Source organism: Dipodomys ordii, unplaced genomic scaffold (assembly GCF_000151885.1).
Source record: "Dipodomys ordii isolate 6190 unplaced genomic scaffold, Dord_2.0 Scaffold3, whole genome shotgun sequence".
Lineage (NCBI taxonomy): Eukaryota > Metazoa > Chordata > Mammalia > Rodentia > Heteromyidae > Dipodomys > Dipodomys ordii.
Genome location: NW_012267219.1, coordinates 32,791,377 through 32,814,478, shown reverse-complemented (window position 1 = coordinate 32,814,478; position 23,102 = coordinate 32,791,377). Strand labels below are relative to the sequence as shown.

Below are 23,102 nucleotides of genomic sequence, written 5' to 3'. Positions count from 1 at the left end.
GCCTGGGCGCTGTCCCTCAGCTCTTCAGCTCAAAGCTAGCGCTCTACCACTTGAGCCACAGCGCCACTTCCGGCTTTTTTCTTTTTGCTTATGTGGTGCTAAGGAATCGAACCCAGGGCCTTGAGCATGCAAAGTAAGTGCTCTACCACTGAGCCACCTTCCCAGTCCCCCCTTGTTTTTGTTTTTAACACTTGTGAGTCAGGCCCTCTACCACTAGAGCCACAGTACAGCTGGTACTGTGGTAGCTGGTGTCTAATTCTCCACAACAAAAAAACAACCAAAACTTCGAAACCGTTTTCTCATATCTAGTATTAGAGTTCACTATTAGTGAACTATTATTACACAAATAAACTGTCTACAGTGCTGATGTGAGCTAGAATATCTCCACCGTGAGAGAATCATGCTATAGCTAGATCAACTCAGCAGGAAGTCCTGAACGCACAGGGCAGATCTTAGGGAGGTACACTATGGTCTGAATATTTGTGCCCCCATTCATAGTTGAAATACTAACCTGAACAAAGGAGATGAGAGCATTTAGTAAGTGATTGTCAAGAGGGTGGATCCCTAGAAAATGGGATGAGTGCCTTTATACAAGAGACCCAGCTGGGCGTTCTTAGCTCAGGCCTGTAATCATAGCTACTCAGGAAGCTGAGATCGAAGGATTGTGGTTCCACTCCAGCCTGCATAGAAATGTCTGTAGGACTCTTCTCTCCAATTAACCACCAGAAAACTGGAAGTGGATCTGTGGGGGCAAAGTAGTAGAGCACTAGCCTTGAGCACAAAAGCTCAGGGACAGCAAAAATTACATATATATATATATATATATATATATATATATATGAGACCTGGAGAGCTACTTAGTACCTTCTACCACAATTCATGAAGCAGACCTTCATCGAAAACCAAATCTGCTGGTGACTTGATCTTTAACTTCCCAGACTCCCAAATTGAAAGTGATAATTTGCTGTGGGTTATAAGTTAACCATTTTTTGCTTGTTTTTGTTTGTTTGGCATTTGATAACAGCAGCCTAAATGGACTGAGGATGAAAAAAGCCTGGGTTTAACAATTGACCTTTGGGGACCGGTAATGACTATGACGCAAGGCTATTCTATACTGTAGGATATGTAGCAGTACTCCTCAACTCAGCCCACTAGATACTGATAGTTGTCTCTAACCTATAGTGGTAACACCTTCAGCTGTAAAATAGAGGGAGAAAGCAAAGAAACCCCTACATATGCCTTTCTCTCATTGTTTCCTTTATCCTTTGGCTTAAAAGAATACAAGACTCTAAGAAATGAATTTTACCTATAAATCTAGAAGGCATGTATGTATGTATGTATGTATGTATGTATGTATGTTTTTGAGGTTTGAAACTCAGGACCTTTCTACCTGCTAGTCAGGGACTATATACTTGAGCCATGCCTAGGCTTCAATTATTTTTTTCAGATCCAGTCTCATACTATCTGTCCAGTTTGTGTGGGTGTGTGGGTGGGGGTGTTTTCAGTTCTCTACCTTGCATTTTAGATTTATGTGTCTCACAAAAATTCAGCTGGAATCACAACACTCTGGTACCAACTGTGTGGGTGTATACTTCCACAAGAACAACAACAAACTGGTTCTGATGGCAGCTGATGTCCTGAAGTGCAGTTCAACTAAGTCTCAGGTCACAAATCTCAGGTTGACACCTGGACTGACCATCCAGTTCTGAGAGGGGTAGGACCTTCTCCCCACCTCTCTCTCTCCTCCAACATTCTCCTCCTAAGACCCAGCAATTCTCTAGAATAGTTCAGAAAATTCAAGAAAATCAGTCTGTTCACAATGATCAGTCGCTTGATTGTTTCAAAGGCAATTTGTTTGCTAGCTTATCCCAGGACAGAGAACTCCATAAATGGTGTTACCAGTACACTCCCCCCTTCCCCCCAGCTACCCACATACCTTGTTCTGTGCATGACTTCCATTTGACTGCTCTTAACTTGCCAAATATGCTTGCCCTATCTCATTCCCTTTTCCACAGACTATTTTTATATTTTGCTAAATAAAAAAATACATATATCCTTTATGTATTTCCAGGGATCCTTTGCATTTTAATACAAAAACTCTTTGCTTGGTAGCTCCAGTTTGGCTGAGTTCAGGAGGAAGGGAGATTTAAAGCTATTATTTATAGAAGGTGTTTTATTGTGTTACCAAAGGATAATGGGGAGAAGAATGTAGCAGTAGAACAATGAAAGAAGGAAATGAATGAATTCCGGCTGGGGGTGAGGGGGGTGGGAGAATGTACCACAGCTGTGCACCCAGCTGTAGAAGTGTTTTCAAAAAGTGAAAGAAATGAAAAACAATAAATCCAATGTACTGAAGCCAGCAGTGAGCACTTTTAAGAGATAAGAAAATGTCCTCACATCTAATGGCATTGGCATGCTAAACAGAGAGAGGGATGGCTTGGGGGAATAGTTTAGTGAAATGTCAAGGAAAACAAAATGGTCCTGAGGTTATTAAAACCAAGTGAGTATTTGCCATAACTTCTTCAGGGTTGGGACAATCCCCAGTTACATTCTGAGAGTTTATCTATTGCTAACTGAGCCTTACACTCACCCCAGCAAATTCAAAAAGATACCTTTCATCATCGAAAGAAATGCTTGTTCCCATGGAAAAGCCTATTGCCATAATGTTCCGTTTATTGCCAAAATTGAGCACAACTCTTTAATAAAATATATGCAATATGGTAAGATGGAGAACAAGATGATTTTTTTCCCCTAGTTTAATAAGTAGAGTTGAAGTAACCATCAATTTAATTAGGCAAACAGGGCATGCCGATTCCAATGTAGTACTCCCTGAAGCCTGGCAAAATATAGTGTAGGGAAAATAATTCTGTCTAGTTCGTATTTGCAATTGTGGAAGTTATATAATTACTTCATAAATATTCATCAAGATTCTTGAGGAAAACCAAGTACAAATGAAATAAAGGAAAAACATATATGAGATTTATATTACAAGGAAGAAAAGAAGCCAGGCCCTCCACCTCCCTTGGGATGCGGGTCACTGTACATCCCAGATCTCACAGAGGAGTGGCGTGAATTTGTGGTCATTCACTCTCCATGACATCAGCATCTCCGCGTGGTGATGATTGAATGTCCGCAGTTCAGTCAAGCGACCCAGGAGGCAGGCGAAGTGTTGAGGGTTTTCAGGTTGGTGAATCTTGCACAATTTTTGTAGCACATCAAGCAGAGGTTCCTGGAGCTTCTCTACTGCCTCTCTGTCCTTTATGTATTGTCGATCTGTGTTGGAAAATAAAATAGCAACATAAAAGGAAGGACGGAAGGGCTGACATCGGTCAAGATGTGTGGTACTCATAAACTGACATGTTAGATTAAAACCCCCTCTTATAATGATGTAAAGATAATTTTTAATGGAAAAGAAGGAAGCAAATAATTTTTGTATTAAAATGCAGAGGATCCCAAGAAGGAAAGAAGGAAGGAAGGAAGGAAGGGAGTGAGGAAGGAAGGAAGGAAGGAAGGACAGAAGGAAGGAAAAAGAGAGGAGAACATTCATTGGGTATAATTTTGGAATGCTAACTTTTTTGAAAGTACATTTACACATGTTGTACCCTTTACAAAACCTGTATAAAATGTTCGATTTAATAAATTTATGCACACATGCGCATGAATGCACACTCCTCCGCATGCACACACACATGCAAATTTTCATGAAACCACAGAACACCCAATGCTCTCTAGAAACTTCACAATAAAATCCTTAGATAGTCACCCATAGTTTAGCACCAGCATGCTTTCTGGTAGGTCTCTTCTTAAGTGTAGAATTGTTGGGTCATAGGGATCTACATGCATAATTTCTGCCAAACAGATTTCCTTTTACATCATAAGTCTGTTTCTAATTATAATAATCTATAAAACAGTAAAAACTACCTTCTGTCTCAATATCATAAAAATTTGCTTTCAACTGAGCACTGGTGGCTCATGCCTATAATCCTAGCTACTCAAGAAGCTGAGATCTAAGGATCATGGTTTGTTGCCAGACTGAGCAGGAAAGTCCCTGAGACTCTTATCTCCAATAAACCACTAAAAAGCCAGAAGTAGAGCTGTCGCTCAAGTGGTAGAGTATTAGCCTTGAGCCAAAAAGCTGAGGACAGTGGCCAGGATCTGAGTTTAAGCCCCAGAACTCGCACCAAAATTAAAAAAAAAATGCTTTCAAGTTAACTTTGTAGTGATGTTTTAAACATCATGAGCATGATATTACTTGCTCCCAATAATAACTTTAAAAATAGTCAACTTTAAGCTGACTCTGGAGGTGTATATGTCTGTCTCCTATCACTTTTTTTGGGGGGGGGTCTGGTCGTGGGGCCTGAACTCTGGGCCTGGGTGCTGTCCCTCAGCTCTTCAGCTCAAGGCTAGCTCTCTACCACTTGAGCCACACAGCTCCACTTCCAGCTTTTTTCTTTTTGCTTATGTGGTGCTGAGGAATTGAACCCAGGGCCTCAGGCATGCAAGGCAAGCACTCTACCACTGAGCCACCTTCCCAGCCCTGTCTCCTATCACTTTAAGTAATTAACTCTTTAATTTTATGTACAGAGATATTCAACATTGTTTAAAACAAGAAAATTGGAAGCACACTGCTATATAAACGTATTTATTAATGATTACGAATACAATTGTACATCTATTCAACAGAATATAATACACACTTTACAACAAACTTTCATAAGAACACTTTTCTATTTTTTGAAACAGTCTCATGATGTAGCCCAGGCTATCCTCAAACTCATGATCTTCCTGCCTCAACTTCCTAGTTCTGAGATTACAGGCATGGGCCACCATGCCCAACTTATCAGTATGATTTGTTAATAACTTGGAAAATGATTTTTGAGGAAATCTGAATGTTTTAAAGAATCACATTCTCTATTACATTATACATTTTATAATTTCATTGATACCCTATTCAAATGACAGTAACTTAGAAAAGACTTCCCTGGTGAGGCCAAAAAGTGAACGCTTCTGAACTGTTGGTGGGAGTGTAAACTTGTTCACCCACATCGGAAAGCAGTGTGGAGGTTCCTCAAAAAAACTACACATAGAGCTCCCCTATGGCCCAGCAGTCCCACTTTTGGGCATTTACCCAAATGTTCACAAACAAGACCATACTAAAGCTACCAGCACAACTATGTTTATCACAGAATTACTCACCATAGCTAAGATATGGAACCAACCCAGATACCCCTCAGTAGATGAATGGATCAAGAAAATGTGGTGTACACACACACACACACACACACACACACACACACACACACACACATATATAATGGAATTCTATACTTCCATCAGACAGAATGACACTGCCCTATTTGTTAGGAAATGGAAAGACTTGAAAAAAATCATATTAAGTGAAATAAGCTAGACCCAAAGAAACATAGTTTCTATGGTTTCCCTTATTTGTAATAATTAGTATATATCTAGGATAATCTTAGCAGAGGAGCAGAATAGCTCAGTAGCTATGTACATATGACCATAGAAGATGATGCTAAGTGAAATTAACTTCAAGATGTGGACACAAGAGATTTTTCTTTGTTATTGTTTGTAATGTACTATATGGTTTCTTGTTTCTTTTGTATGTTCTCCCTCATATGTGTATATATATATATATATATGGTATATCCCTGTTGTCACTATACTTGATTTTGGTACCCTGGTATTGTATATATGTTTATTTGGATTAGGGAAGGGAAGGGGAACAACAGAATGGTGAGACAAAGGGCTGGGGGGAACCAATGCAACAGCAATATACATAAGACAATATGTTGGAAATGATCTGTCTAACTTGGAGAGGAATTGTGGGGAGGGAAAGTAGGAAAATGTGAGGGCAGGGGTAAGAAGTTTGACAAGAAATGTACTTATTACCTTACTTATGTAACTGTAACTCCTCTGTACATTGCCTTGACAATTAAAAACAAGAGGAAAAAAGAGAGCAGGCTAATAGGGAAGCAGAGATACGAGGTGCTTATGTGATGGATCATATTAAGCAAATACATGAATTAATGGAGTAAGTAAATATGATGATAATAATAGGAGTCATTAGTTTGTCTAGAAAGCATTAGCAAACATGATAATTGCCAAGACTTCAGAAAAAAACCCAGAGATAATAGCTTAGAATTAGAATTATTGATGTGAACTTGGTTTTCAAATTTAACACATAAGTGAGTGCAGAAATATGTAGAATATAAATGTCAGTATGGCCACTGTGAGTGAACAGAAGCAAGGATATACAAATATCAATGCTATCAATGCACAGAATTTGGTTTAAAAATGCCATTTTCCATCAACAGAACTTAAGGCCTTATGAAAATAGTCAAAGAACACTGGAAGTACGTGAAAAGGACTCAACAATCAACTCACTGGGACAAATTTTGGTCAATTTGAGAAATAATAATTCTATTAAAGAATACAGAGTGAAGTAGGAATCTACACTGATTTCAAAAGAGCTATATAAAGATGGAGGAGAAAGAAAAGCTTCTGCAAACAATAAAACTCCAGATAATAAACATGAAGAAAGGAAAAGAAAAGCCTTCCTTGATTACCAGTGAAAATATCATTCTCTTGCCACTTTCTTTCCTTAGCAAAAAAAAGATAACACTCATTCTATTTTAGTAATATACACCACCTCCTGAAAAGAATATTTTTATTTGATTCTTCATTTATCATCAGCCTCACCACCCTAGAATGAGGGCTCTGTGAGAGTTGCACTCTATTGCATCCCAATGTCTGGAACCATCATTAGAACATAGTGGATATTCAGTAAGCGTTGAATACAAGAAGGTGATGTTTAGAAACAAGACTGAGAGATGCATCCAAGAGCTAACAATTATCCCATTCAAATAATAGAGTTATTGGCTGTTTTTTCTTTTTACTTATGTGGTTCTCAGATTTTCTTTAATAATCACCATGACTTGATGTTGAACAAACAACAACTAGAATAGAAATTAAAATGCAACAGTGAACTTACCTGGAGAGAGGATGACAATTGCTGTCAATAGAGCATATTCCTCTTGGGTCATTTTCAATTCACCAACACTTTTATAAAAACTGAACATAGGTGTTATATATTCATCAGAGATACCTGTGTGAAAACATTGAGAAACTTCAGTTACTGTAAAGTTTTTCAGTCACTGAAAAGCAAACAAATGGAAACCTACTATATAACAGATATACATAATAATAGCTACCTCATTTGCACATAGTCAAGTAATTACTGTATATCATAGACGTCCTGCAAAACAAACATTTCACAGAAGACCAAATATAGCCTAAGCAGTGATTTCACCAGGTGCAGTGGCTCATGTTTGGAACTGCAGTTAAAGGCCACCCCCCATGCAACAAAAGTTAGGGAGAGCTTATCTCAAAAAACAAGCCAGATGTGGTAATACATTTCTATAACCCCAGGTACATGAGAGATGTAGAGGAAGGGAGAAAGGAAAGAAGGTAGACAGGCATGATCATTTTCTAGATGGCACTCAATCTTTTTAATATTAACATCTATGGCATCCAATATAACTAAAAAGTTGCTGTTCTTCAGTCCAGAATTATTAACAGCTCCAGCACCATTAAACAAATTGGCAAGGTTTTTGTTTTTTGACAGTATAGGGTTTAAACTCGAGTTTTAATGTTTGCTAGGTTTGTGCTTTGTGATTTGTACTCTATCTCCAACCTCTAGTTGTTTATGAGATAGGGCCTCATGTTTTGGCTAGTCTGGACTGAACCATGATCCTCCTATTTATACTTCCTGCCATAGCTGGAATGACACCACTGTGTGGAGCCTCCCAAACATGTTGCCAAGCTGACCTCAAACTTTGATCCTCCCAATCTCAGCCTCCCAAGCAGGTAAGATTACAGACCTGATCAACTGAATCCAGCTGGGTCGGGATTCTTTCGAAAGGACACTGAGCCAAGCCTATTGACCCACTGTCTACCAGATGCTGGTACTTGGAAATTCTCTTCAAATATGGAATGTCCAAGACCAAAGACATCATGTACAGAAGAACCAAACCCTCCCAACCTTCCTCCAAATCTACCCCTATCTTGGAATTCCCATTCTCCATGACTAATGTCTTCATCTACCAGCTGCCTACGCCTGGAAACTGAATTTCAGGTGCTTAGTCCTATAGATTCTTCTACTTATTCCCCATTCAACTGTCACTCCCTCCTGGCTCCACAGCCCCTGGCACTGACCTACTTTAAGCACCATCTCTAGTCACGTGGATTACTGTACCTCCCTTCTCTCTGTCTTCCTGTCTTCAGTTTATTCCTCCCATCATCTTCTATCTAGATACCAAAGTAACTTCGCTAAAATTCCAATGACACGCTTTCTCCTCTACCTCATACATGCCTTCAAACACTCTCGATGCTTTTTGGCATAGGTTTAACCCTCTTCCATTTTACATAGGAGCCTCTGGGATCTGTCTTTCTCCTGTCTTGCCACCCAAGATAGTAATAATAACAGTTCATATTTATTGAGTACTTACCGTGTACTGGGCACTGTTCTAAGTACTTCTTATGTTCTAATTATGCCTTCTATTATCACCCATGAGATAGATACAGAGAGGCAAATGACTTGCCCAGAGACACACAGCTAGGGAGACATGGATTAATGGAGTATCCAAACTGCTGGGCATTGACTAAGACATTGTCCTCCCTGTAATCTTGCCTCTTTCCCTAAAGAAGTCAGGCTGTTGGAAATGGAGCTGTAACTCAAGTGGTGAAATGCTAGCCTTGAGTAAAAAAAAAAAAAAAAAACAAGCAAGAGACGAGGTCCTGAGGTCAAACCCCAGCATTGGCACAAAAAACCAGTTCAGTTTATCACATGTGTACATGTTGTTCTGTCTGTTGGAATGGCTTCCTCCTCCTTTACCTACTTCCCTACATAATGCAAGACTTCTCTCCACACCACTTCTTCCTCTCAGTCAGTAAGTATTAGTTTAATGCCTAGTAATTCATTTTCATATTTATATATAAATATATGCACTTTTTGCTTATATGCATTTCTCAGAATTGGTTCAGATGATAATAGGCTGCTCTCTATTCCTTCCCATCTCGTTCTGTAGAGTTTTAAGTGAATCAAAGTAGAATACAATTTGATTCTGTATTCTAAAGTGTACAATGAGCATCTAAGGATACTCTTTATACAAAGTGAGCTTATCAAAGAGGATTTTTTTTTACAACTCTCACTTTTAGAAGGATATGAAAAATCCTTAACTGAATTCTTGACCTTTCCCTCTGTAGTCAACACCATAGTCTTTGCCCTGGACTTTTAATTCTATAATTGACCCCCCCCTCCACCCGTGGGCTCTATTCACAACACAGTCTTTGTTGCGCAAACTTGGCAATTATATCATGTGGAAGAGCACTCTTTATTCAGCTGAATGCCCACGGCTATACTCCATACAACTGAGAACGAGAAGAACTGATATCTGTCAGTCAGAAATGTCAGTCTTGGATTCCAATGGTGTAAAAGGTCACGGACCAACTCTGAGTTTGAACTCTGACTCCACATCTTGGCTTCGGCATATGGCTTCAACTTTTTAAGCTTTCATTTTCTCAGCTGTGAGATGTGACTTACAGAATGGTAGTATTACATGGACTAATAGAGAATGTTTAGCACAATCCTACCCAATAGTAAGTCCTTATAAATGCTTGAACAGATAATCATAAATAGCTATGGTTGCTATTCAGGTGAATTGATGTGACACACTAACTCATCTTATTTCACATTAGTCATAGATTAAATTTGTCTGCTTTTGACTTTACAGTGATCTCTTTTTAAAGCCATGCTGCATCTTACTGGAAATGAATACAAATTGGAAAATCAGTCTCAGGATTTTTCTAGATATTAAAGCCCAACTAAGATCTGTCTTATTTTGACAAGTTTTTGTTTTAATCTTCAAAAATGACAGCTTTTACATTTCCTACAGCTCTGATGGACTATGCCCATGGCTTTACCTCCCTAAAATAATCATTTATGGACTCATAATAACCTCCCATAGTAGATAAGGTTTGGAGATAATACTCAAGACATGTGACTTAGAAATATTCAGTTTTTAGAAATCATTTTTTATTATTTAATTTTCTGCTTCATTTATCCTTCTAAATTCCCACATACCCTCTAAAGACATAAGTTTCAGTAGCTATCTAATTATAGTTGGTAATGCTGGGGGGAAATTTAAATGTTACTTTTGTCATTATTTCATCTTCCCTATGTTGCAAACATCTAAGACTATAGAGAAAATATAGGAAACAAATAAAGGTGAGTTAAAAAAATAATCTTCCCATAGGATAGATCAAATATCAATATGTTCTAGACATTAGTCAACTGTCACAATATCCAGGCCAGCACAAACAGTAACTAAGGAAAGTGTAATAGCAACATCATCCTGAAGGGGGAACCCTTTGCCTATTTTCCTGCTTCCTCCTTCCTGAATTCTAGCTCCAAATTTGCTTCACTTTTGCTCTTATGACCAATTAGCTTCATTCTTTTGGTCATAAGAGGGAGCTGTTTTCTAAATCAATCACAGGACTGCTATGAAAAAGACTTTAAAGCTTTTTAAAATTAAATTAAAAGTATATTTTTGTTTTCTTTTTAAAAAAGATTTGAATAATCGATTTAGTAAGGAAAAACTGAATAATCAAAAGGATCTGAGCCTCTGAGAAGACAAAAAAGTTTTGTGGTTAATAAATTTAGTCATAAATAATATTTGTTAAACTAGGCGATATTACATTTTGCTAGTTTTGACAAAGTTGTAAAAGTGAGGTAAAAGATCCCAGTAAGACAATGGAAACATTCTCGGGGTGCTAAGAAATGTTTCAACTACTAAAATCTACCCCAGTGAGTCATTTGTGCTTTACTCTTACTAATGTTTAAAAGTTGTCATAAACTTTTAAATATTACAAGATATTTTCACGATTAACTATACCAAGTAGACTTTTTTGCATTAGTCTTAGTGGTCAAAAATTATCCAGACAAATTAGGCCTTTTTAGGAGTTATCAGCGTTTTGGACAGTCAACAAATGTCATCAATATTTGTAAACCTGTAGGTATTGATCTCTGTGCTGGTTCTGGGCATACAAAGTATTAAAGCAGTTAACAGATTCATGGAAGAAGCAGACACATAAATAAATATGTAATGTCCCAAACTGACCAAGTACTAAAAACCAGGAGAATCAGCTGAGGGGGGAAAAAGTCTCTGTTTAAAGACAATGGAAATACTGACTTCCATTTTCTTCTAATGCTTCTTCTCATTTGGAGATTCTGTATTATAACTGAGCACCAAATGGTCTGACCCCAAAGAATTGTGTGTACATTCTGAAAAGCAAGATTAAGACAGGTGCTGGTGGCTCACATCTGTAACCCCAGTTACTCAGGAGGCTGAGATCTGAGGACTGTGGTTCAAAGCCAGCCTAGATAGGAGATTCTATGAGACTTTTATCTCCAATTAACTACCAAAAAAGCCAAAAGTGGAGCTGTAGTTCAAGTGGTAGAGCACTAGAGCTAAAAAAAACTCAAGGATAGTACCCAGGCCCTGAGTTCAAGCCCTAGGATGGGTATGCATGCACACAAGCATGAACACACCCACTTCCCCCCTCCCCCCTCCCCCCCAAAGACGGGCACATATTACAGTAAGGGATAGTGAATGACATAGGCAACTTACACAAAGTAGTGCTGGATTCTCATTCCCTGGTCCTCTAGGTAAGTTGTCTAGCCTCTGTAAGCTCATGATAACATAATGTATAAACCAGGAATATAACACTCACCTACAGGTGTTATTAGAAACAGTAATGACAATCTATGTAAAGGTGGAACATTCCAAAATCTTGGGATCTTTTGTCATCCTAATAAATACTTACCTATTTAAGTCTATTATAGTGTTTTAACAAAAGCTAAGAAAAAAAGAACCTATAAAATTTAGGGGTTATTCATATTTGAAAAGAATAGAACAAGTTGTTTTGGTCAGTGAGAGATTATTGCTAATTTCCTTACTGTTAAAATGCAAATGTGTTTATATTTACAAGCCTGTTTCAATCCTATTGTGTTTCATGGTATCATATGATTGCTCCTATTTTTATTAAAACTTTCCACTTAGAAGCCTACTTTGCATTATAATACTATATTAAAAATAAAATCATTGATGCTTTTGAGTAAGTAAAAACAACTGGACCACAAATGGTGCTAGATACATATTCTGAAGGCTCAATTAACATAAATAAACACAGCAGCTCCCAGTAAGTAAAAGCATCTCAGGAGACAGGATCTTTGTGTATATAATTGAGATTTAACCACAGAAAACAAAAGAGGATGAGTTTGAAGAATAAGAAAAGAAATTTCATATTATGTTCTATGAAGACTTTGGTAGGCATAGACAAGGTAACTTTGAGAGGTTATGTTATTCTAGAAGTAAATGTACAATAGAAATAAGAATGTGTTACATTAGCATAAGAATTAGAAGTTATTCTGAAAGGTCATCTTGCAAGATCAGGTTTTTATGTTATGTGGAAGAGGCAATGTTCTCAATATCCACTGGGGAGAAGGAAATTCATAAATATTAATAAATGGAAGAAACATCATTATAGATAATAAAATACGAAGCAGCATGTGACTTGGGATGGTTTTTATTGTCACAATATGTGGTTGATATTCGGAAAATGTATCTTATTATAAGCTAGAGATCTGCATATTTATTTTCACAAATTACATCCTGGAAAACTTATTCTTGAACTTTTCTAAACTGGAAGAGCCACAAGTGCCACAAGTTATGACACTGATGACATTATAAGCAAAGGGCTTTTGCTTATTGATTATTTATTGTACTATTTTATGGTTTTGTCCTGCAAGCGCCTCATTATTTCTCTTTTAGATGGTGTATTTGTCTTTCAGAGTCTCCTTCCTTCTTCTAAATCCCTCTCAATCTTCATTCACATTACTGCTAGAAATAGCTTTCTATGGTCATGCCAGGCCAGTTACAATACTACCAAGGCTCTCTAATATACAAGAACTCAGATAAATTTCTTTTGTGGAATGTCTTCAGTAATCTATATTTGATACATTTTCCACTTCCAAAATGCTATTTTCAAAACATGAAGGCACATGAAAGTTCTTTTATTTCACCACATCTTGGCACTTTTCATATTCTTTTTGTTGGTTTTTTGGTACCAGTCCTGGGGCTTAAAAGCAGGGCTTGGGTACTGCCTCTGAGCTTTCACTCAAGGCTAGCGCTCTATCAATCACCGCAGCTCCACTTCCAGCTTTTTGGTGGTTAATTGGAGATAAAAGTCTCATGGATTTTCCTGCTTAGGCTGGCTTCCAACAGTGATCCTCAGATCGCAGCCTCCTGAGTAGCTAGGATTACAGACATGAACCGCTGACACTCAGCTCCAATCAATAAAAATAAACTATCTTGTTTAAGATCCATTTATTTTCTTTGTCTCTTATTATAACAGCAAGACTCTAACTTAAATTATACAGGACACTGTTGTGTTTGATTTCTTTTCATATCTATTTCTTCAAGAAGATAAAGTCCTTGAGAATTGTGACTCTCTCATTCATCTTTTTATCCTCAGTATACCCAAGGATATAATCAATAAAAGCTTCTTGAAAAACAAAAGGTAAGTAGACAGATACTTGAATACAACTCTTACTAAAACTGATCTTTCATTGTTACTGGATAGTTGTCATACTGGAAGAGCCAAATAGAAACAGTAGGATTCTAGGGGCTCATCAAGAAAAAAAAAAGAGGAGAGCTGATGTACCATCATCCTCAGGAATATTAGTGGTATTTTGAGATGATAGAGAAGCTTGCCTATTTATTTTTAAGGCTTGCGGGCTGTCAGTCATATCTTCAATACAATAAATTGCCAGAGATTGTCTTTAGGCAAAAAAAGTAGACTGTTAATTTGGTAATGGAAGAACAGAATGGCTATTTTTCCTTGCTATAGGTAGCTGATACATTGCAAAGAAATGTGGGACAGTCAAAACTTAAGAGAACCTAGATATAAGCACCTGCCTGACTTTTGTTCTTAAGGATTTTATGTCTTCATGGCTACAAGCACTCCATATAACCCAACAGTTTTAGCCTTTGTCCTAGATTCAGGAAACTCTGGAGAGACCTGTATGTTGCATTTAATTCTAGGAAGTAGACTCCAGCCTGATCTTTTGTGCTGATCCTCATCTTGACATATTGACTAATGATATAATGATATATTTGATATATTGACTACTTGACATATTGAGAAGTCCTTTGTCCTATGACTTTCACCACATTTCTTTGAGCTCTAACCCCTACGACATATTCATAAACACTATGCTTCCCAATGAAGTTTGTCAGTTGAGAGTAAAGAAAGGGTATGTTGGAATGTAAACAGAGATGACACAAAAGTAATGTGCTCCCCTAAGACTCTAACTGAGTGGACTAAAGAAATGAGTTGACAGTACTGAGCTCTATTTGAAGTATGTGATCAGTAGTATAAGGTAAACTAATGGTGTTGCTTCAGTTTTCTGGTTCAAGAAGAGAAGGTAGAAAGTTGTATTGAGTCAGAGAAAGCATTTTCTTAGGGAATTAAAAAAAGTAAGGAGTTGAAGATATCCAATGAATGACCCCAGGAGTTGATCATATTTAATAGACCATGAACTCTAACCCAGGTCAGCAAAATGAAGTCAATGGATAGATAATTTAATGGGTAGCAGGTTAATGAATGGAAGTTGTTTTGGAGCAAGGAATTACTAGAACTAGAGAATACTAGAAAATTAGAGGGTAATGCAGAGAAAGAATGTTGGGGATTGAGGCTTTGGGAAGGTCTAGGTCTGGCATAAGAGTCATAGTATCTCCTTCCAAGGATAATGAAGAACAAATTAGATATTTTTGTGAATCATAATTTTAGCTATGAAAGACCCCTTGCCCATATCTCTCTTTCTAATAGAGCTAAGAGAAGAAGGAGGTAGACTGATAACCAGCTGCTGGGCAGTGAACGGGAAGGGCACACCTACACTGGTTTTCTCCTAGGCCAGCTTCTGTGCACAGCTGGATGCTAGTGTACCTCCATCTACCTCTCTCTATTACCTCACTTGGACTTTGTTAGTACTGGGCTATCCTCTGAGACTTGCCATACTCATCCTTTCTCCTTTCACAGGGGTTATCAGCATAGTGTATGAAGATGGCTTTTCTCATCTACATCTGCTTCTTCCTCTTTTATTTTTCAGAGGCATTCCCCCCCCACTACTCTTGCATGTTTAATCTCATCATGGTATTTGTTTTTAGAATAAAGCCAAATACATAGTAGGTGCTGAATAGTTGTTATTCTTTGACATTATTATGAATAAATCCAGCCATTATGCATATGTGCCTTTTGTAAACATTTGGGATTTTGCTCTTAGAATCCCAGTAAACTTCTTGGGAAAACTTTGTCTCAGATGAGCCAAAGTGAAACATATGTGCCTTGTCAGTCATGTTGGGGAAGGGGACCAAGTGATTATCACAAAAATGTCAGCAACTGGTCAGATGTGATGATGTTTGCCTGTAATCCCAGTTAGTCAGGAGGTGGAGCTAGGAAAATCATCATCCAAAGCTAGTCCATGTAAAATTGCAAGAGCTTATCTGAAAATAAACTAAATGAAAAGGTCTGAGGTTATGGCTTAAGTGATAGGGAGAAAACAGGGGCTCAGCACCTGAGACAGGTAATTCTCCTTCAGATGTCCTCTCATGAAAACATTTTTAATCATATGGCCTTTTATTATCTGGTAACTAAACTAACTTTAAATGAGTCTTTGAGGAAAAGTCAACAAAGAGGAGGAGGAAGATGAGGAAAAGGCAAGAAGTGTGAGTACACAGCAGATCTTCTACACCCAAACTGTCCTTGTCCTTTACTTATACTAAATGGAAAAAATAACATAAAAAGGATTTATCCCCCACAGTTAGCTATCTCCCAAAGATATAGGTGTGTTTGTTGGGTACAGGGATAAAATGCTGGCATGAAAAGATGTAGATCATACTTCATAAAGTTTTTAATGTCAAAATACATGTTAGACTTCAGAGTAAATATTAAAGTCAAACAAGATTTCAAAGGGGTTGAATTGATATGGGCCTGTCTTAGTAGTTTTAGAAAATGGAGAGTCCAGATATAGAATTACTAAGTACAGAAGCCTAGAGTTAAGCCAGCTTCCACAGTTAGCATTCTTAACTGCCAGAATATCTTGAAATCAAATGTACTTTCATCTGGAGTTAAAATATCTGTCTGGAAAATAAGTAATATTTTGCCATACAACTAAACATTCTTCTTGTTCTATGTATTTCATAAATTAGGTTTGACACAGGAGTTGTTTTTTTTTAAGGAAAAGAAGACATTCCCCAAATTCATGGAAGCCAGAACAAAATAAATGACCAAAGTAAGCAAATTTGGCTTTATCCATCATGAATGAAGGCAACGATTGTCCAATTGTCAGTTTAAAAGTGAAAGAAACACTCATTTACATTCGCTAGCTATAATAACAGACTCATACTAGTGAAAACTCATCTCGTATTTTTAAAATCTTTTCTAAGTTTTGAACTGTTAATTACTGGTTTCAGCTTTAAAATCAGGATACTTAAGTAGCCAGCTAACCACCAGTAAGGAAAAGAACAATTATTTAAAGGAGAAAAACAGCAAGGGTTGTAGAAGCGCACGCTACCTTGAAGGTAACCTGACTGAACCTTCATTCCTTAGCCTGCACGTGCATGTGAGCACGTGTGCATGCACACACACACACACACACACAGTAAGAGAGACAGAAACAGAAACTAGTATTTATCTTGCAAATTTTATCTCCTACACATTCTGGGCCTTAATCCTTATTAAGAAATATGATTGGAACCCACATTTCTTGACCACACAGTGTCTTTCAAAGAGTAAGAAGCTGAGGCCTTCTGATCCTTTCCATCTTTCTTTCTCCCAGCATCAGGGATTATATCCTAGAGACCTTTTGCATCTCTCATCCTGGCTTTCTCCAGAAAACTTGTAAAGCTTGTTTTTGATGCTTGCCTTCCTGTGCTCAGAAATCTTCAGTCTCCAACCCAATACATGGGAAATATAATATTTAGCTCAATATTCATGGTTTGATTTTTCTCCTATTTTTGTGGTATTTTTCTATCATAAAAAGAATATTTGAACCAAGTCTCCAAAAGTCCCATGCACTTAACATTTACCTGATTTACCTGGTATGTGTATACGTGTGTGTATATGTGTGTGTTATGTGAGTGTGTGTGTATGTGTGTATGCACATACCCTAGGCAACATCTATATGTCAGAGCCTGACTTCATGAGGTATAGCAATTTCTTACCATTAACCAAGTCACTTACCACTGTTTCGAATCCTTTCTTCCAGTAGATCAGCATGTCCTGCTGGAAGTTTTTTATTGAAAATCTCCGCTGAGCGGAGGAACATAGCTTCAACTGCAGACCCTTTCAGCAAAGCAATCTGATCCTCATGATCCAATGTCTGAAAGCCTGGGTAAAGATGATCAACAAGTATCAAGAAGATGTCTTGGCACAACACTGTATTTCTCATTGCATATGTATGCTACTTCATAGATAGGACAAGATTTCATCATCACCATTGGCAAAATATCTCCATGACATGATTTTGTTGTTGTTTTACAGTTGAATGTTCAAGTTGAGTCAGTGGTGTATCAATTGTAACCTCTCCAATAGTAGCTGACTTTTATCTTCACTGAATAGGACTTCTCAAGCAAATTAGATGAAAAGAGATGTCAAGTCCATACTAAGTGCACAATGTATTATGACAAGACAGACCAACTCAGAGGAAGCAGCCCTCAGGAGCAAGGTGTTGGTAGATACTCTTTGAGTCATTATTTCTGCTACACTGGTTGTACAGGTTCAACTGTGAAGAATAAAAGCCTCCATAGTCACAGGGGAAAATATCTATGTGTATCCAGAATATTTAGCTGAATTATGACTGTTTAGTTAAAATTTGGAGGCTAAGTAGCACCCCAATCCATCCCTGTCCCAAGAAAACCTTCAGGATCATGCTGAGGTGTCTCTTCTGACCTTAGAATTGCATCATACAGAAAACAGACACGTACAGGAAAGAATTGCCAACCTGAGGGAACATAACACCTCCTGGAAAATAGAAAGTCCTTATCTAGTCTTATATGGCACAGTCCCCAGCTGCCCTCTGACCTCATTCCCTGTTCCTGTTTCTCCTCACTCTTGGCGCTTCTGTCATGACGTCAGGAGAACATGCCATCAGGTCTCTGCTCCAAGGCTACCCCATCTAAAATAACATTCCCAGTACTCACTGGTTCTTACTCATTTAATTTCTGTTCATAAAACTAACTGACATGATCATATGGATTTATTTGCATATTTGCTCATGGTCTTCTGGGGCAGAGGCTGTCTGTATTGCTTACCTTTGTAGCCCTTTTATCCTAAGAATAATTAGATAACCGAATGACAAACTGAATGAACAAATGAATGGGAAACAAACACAAATTTATGCTGGTACATACACAATAACATAAATAATGTCATCATGGACTAAATGGCTTAGGGAAGGAGTAAATAGCAATTGGAATTTAGAGAACAGAGCAATGTTAAGGGTTAAGAATTGGAATGATTTCTTACTTCACACCTGGTCTCCAGTACCCTGGACAGTGCCTGGCCCAGTATATGTGCCAGGAATGAAATCGAAAGACTCAATTCCATTTTCCCACAAAATACCTTTCATTATTGGTATTACATTGCTATGATTACTATCTGAAAAATATTGGCACTAATGTAATTATTGCTGAATAAAAAACTTTTTTTCTCAAGGGTGTTTTGTCTTCTGTTTCTACACACACACACACACACACACACACACACACACACACACACTCACAAACACTTTTCCTTCTGCTTTACTCTTTGGGCATACATTAATGGTATTCTCCCTCAGGAACTAGGCAATCTATTGGGATTAACAAGATGCTAAGATATTGCCACTGCTTTCAGGTAAGCTACTTCTTGAGATTATTTTTGTCTTCAACTATATTTCAGTTCAAGATCAACTGACCATTTGAACTGAAAAGAAATCTTTTCCCATAGATGGCCAAATATATCCTATTTCTCTACCTTTTTTCATTTCTTCTTCTTCCATAGTTTTTCCTTTGTCCTTTTTTTTGTCAGTCATGGGCTTGAACTCAGGGCCTGAGCAATGTCCCTGAGCTTTTCTGCTCAAGGCTAGCACTCTATTACTTTGAGCCACAGCTCCATTTTCCGCCACAGTTTTTACTTTTGTATAATCTTAGTTTTTGATTAAGCTTTCCTTCAGTTAATTAGCATATATCAAATTAAGTTTCTCTCATTGTTAATAAAGTAATGAGAGAATATTAAGGTTTCAATGATAGTGAGAATTTTATTCTCCCATTTTATGAGTTTATGTAGACTTATGTTATCTGTGACACATTTAATAAAATAATAGCAAAATGCTGGCAAAAGGAAAGCAGATTAGCATGTCTAATTAAAATCCTATGGCAGAAGTTACCTGCAATTTGAAATTACAGTGTTAGGTTGCAGTACAAAGTGTCTATTATGCTCTCTGGATCATGGGGTTATAATGTATTAATATCTTTTAAGACACTGAGATAATTTAAATTTATCAGTTTAGATAGCATCAGCAATGCGACAGAAAGAATAGTAGGCTAAAGGTGAAACTCTTGCTTTTCAGTTTTGAACTGGTATCAGTAGATTGAGTGTAGCTAAATCCCTCTCCTTCCTTTCACACAAATTATTGTTCATTAATTCCTACTAATTTTTAATCTGTCTTTATTTTGTGTTCCTTTTTTCTCTCTCACTGCTATTGCTTGGTTTCAAACTCTCTGGCTTGGACTTGTAGAGCAGACTTGGAACTGACAGCCTCTGCCTCCCATTTCTTTTCATTTAAACCATTGTATACAAATTTTATAAACTCATCTTCCTGAATCAATTTTTATAAACATTTCCCTCTCTGAAAAAGTAAAAGCCACCAAAACAGTTTTTACCAACCAGCAGACAAGAATTAAATCCCCTCGTTAGGCCATTATTCTCTGATATAAGCTTAGGTTTTTTTTGTCTAACCGGGAAGCTTACCAAAGTCATTATGTTACAGACACACTGAACTTTTCTCCCATGTCTGATAATTATGAACACAAGTGGTCTTGTTCAGAAGATCTCTCAACTTGGAATGTCCCTCCTCTGTGCCAATTGACATACTCCTTTTTGTAAGACCCAACTCAAATATAATCCTCTCCAAAGGTTCCTTTTCTCTCTCAGACACAATTGGCAACTAATTACTCTATATTCAAGCAGTTCTTTGTCTGTGTTTATATGTTTACCAATGTTTATTAAAACCTTTAATTGAGCATTATATAGAAAATATATAATAGTATATATATGACACTCAAACCATTCTCCTTGAGAACAGCTAAGCACTTAGTATAGAATGATTAATCAACAATAAGTACTGAATGAATGAGTGAAAATAACAAAGCTTCAAAGTCCCTATTTTTATCTGTTAAGAGGAGTTACTATAAGTGGTTTTAAATATCCTTTCTGGATCTCAATTTTTTTTTTTTGGTCGGTTGCTGGTCTTGAACTCTGGGCTTGGGCGCTGTCCCTGTGCTCTTCAGCTCAAGGCGAATGCTCTACCGTTTGAGCCACAGCACCACTTCTGGTTTTCTAGTGGGTTATTGGAGATAAGAGTCTCACGGACTTTCCTGCCCCGGCTGGCTTTGAACTGTGATCCTCAGATCGCAGCCTCCTGAGTAGCCAGGATTACAGGCGTGAGCCACTGGCGCCCGGTTTCTGGCTCTCAATTTTTATGTGTATGTAACCAGACATATTCATGCATATTAATGAGTGACTTGCATCTTTTTATGTACAGAGTGCTGGGAAATAGAGCAGAGAAATAAGTACATGTTAAAAAAAACACTTGATAATAGAAAATAATGGTAGATATGAACATACAGGATGGTTGTAGGGATTGAATTAAAAAAACACTGTATGCAATGTGGCTGATTTGTGGCACATTTCAAATACTCAATAAATATTAACTTTGATCATTAAGGAAGAAAATACCTGGCAGCTTTTTTGTGAATTCTACAAGAATCTGCACATGACTGGTAGCCATTTCTGTTAAAATGAGAAAATTTTCTTCTGCACTGAATTCTTCTTTTAACTAAATTTTAAGAAAAAAGCAAATGATTATTAAGTGATTATTTTTAATCATATACAATCATTAAAGGAAAGCAAAACAGACTTATATGATAACATTTAAAGAGCCAATTGTATTCCTCAGATCTCTGGAAGAACCATTCCATTGGCAAGACATATGCAAGACTTTCCTTTGTTCCTGGGTACTACTGAAAGAGTAAGTCAATAGCTTAAGTTCTCAGCCCAAGTTATACATTCACATGCAGATTGTAAAGATTCTAGTGAGCGCTAACTTTAAACAAATGTATTCTCAAGTAGGGCACATACAATTTTATTTGTTATTTCCTGAGGCATCCTCTGTTTTCTATATGAATCCATGATGTAATGGAGAAGATTCTGTTGATCTGGACTGAGCTCAGTTTTCTCCTGCACTGGCAAGAAAATACAAGGTGTTAGGGAGGTTGGTGATAAAGTTTTCTTCCTACACGTGCATTCATCTAGCAAAGTATTTTGAAAAGTCCTAAATACAGTAATTATGAGTGTCAGCCTGCTTTCTCTGAGTCCTGGCACAAATAATATCATTATCTCATTAAATTGGTTTCAAGTGGTTTATCTCAAGTTGCCCATCTAGAAAGAATAACAGAATATTTCCTTCACATATTTCCTGGGAATAAATAAGAATATGGCTATGGAGCCTACTGAACCTGCTCATGTTGAAGGTCAGTGAAAATTCAAGGTTTAATCATAACAAAGGAAATGAAAAATCTGATATCTATATACAAGACAAAGGGTAGAGAAATATAAAAATGACATCAGGGAATAAACCAAAGGAAAAATGAAAGAAAAGAGAAATATCTACAATCCCCCCCAGTCTGGTTTCCATTTCTTGGCATTCACTTCAATAAGCATCATTTGATATGGTCATATGCACATAACTATTGAGCCATCGTCATCCTCACCTAAGAATATCCTCCCCTTTGTTTTCACTGTGCAGATGCTTAGAGTGCTGTTTCATTAATCATGTTCAAGTGTAATTATTTTTCTTTTACTATCCACTGAATTAACTTGTAGACTTATAGATATATTCTAGTTAATACAAATGAGTGAAAACATGCAGCCTATTTTTTGGGGGTCTGGCTTACTTTGCTTAATATAATTACATTTATCAAAAAAGAAATATTTGGCTACATTTGAAGTTGATGAGATGTGAGATTCGAATTTAGAAAGTAACATTAAAATTTTGCATTTTAGTTAATAAGTTAGAAAGCTAAAAATTGGTGATACTAAAATCATACTTGATTTATGAATACTGTAAGAGTATATTACCTGATGATTCATTTTGTGGACATTACTAGAAGTTACATGATTTCCTGGGGATCAAATTCAAGTAGGGAACAAAAACATCAAGCAGCAAGTCAATTTTAAGCAAGGAACTGTAGGACATTACAATTTATGTTTTACAAATGGATAAAGTCTAATTCAAGATACAATGAATGAATAATTTTTAAATAAAATGTCCCTAATCTAATGATTCTTTGTCTTGCTTATACAAACAATGGACATTTATTTAGTAATACAAACATGGACTTAAAAAAAAGAAAATGATGGACTGGAAAGGTGGCTCAGCTGTAGAGTGCTTGCCCCACATGCATGAGGCCCTAGGTTTGATTCCTCAGCACCATATAAACAGAAAAAGCCAGAAGTGGTGATGTGGCTCAAGTGGTAGAGTGCTAGCCTTGAGCTGAAGAGCTCAGCCACGGCACCCAGGCCTAAAGTTCAAGCCCCACAACCGATAAGAAAGGAAGGAAGAAAGGAAGGAAGGAAGGAAGGAAGGAAGGAAGGAAGGAAGAAAGAAAGAAAGAAAGAAAGAAAGAAAGAAAGAAAGAAAG

The 23,102-nt window shown here is 37.2% G+C and overlaps 1 protein-coding gene across 2 annotated transcripts in view; it reads right to left on the bottom strand.

Annotated features, from left to right (window-relative positions):
- Positions 1-2,651: 2,651 nt before the first annotated feature.
- Positions 2,652-23,102, bottom strand: part of Nr1h4 (nuclear receptor subfamily 1, group H, member 4) — a 45,362-nt gene continuing 24,911 nt past the window's right edge. For both annotated transcript variants that reach the window (XM_013019301.1, XM_013019307.1), the window contains exons 5-9: positions 21,541-21,639; positions 21,139-21,238; positions 17,383-17,529; positions 7,013-7,126; positions 2,652-3,273 (exon numbers count right to left, since the gene is read on the bottom strand). In XM_013019301.1, coding sequence (XP_012874755.1) covers positions 3,035-3,273; positions 7,013-7,126; positions 17,383-17,529; positions 21,139-21,238; positions 21,541-21,639 — 699 coding nt within the window. In that variant the 3' untranslated portion in view covers positions 2,652-3,034. The remainder of the gene's footprint in view (positions 3,274-7,012; positions 7,127-17,382; positions 17,530-21,138; positions 21,239-21,540; positions 21,640-23,102) is intronic.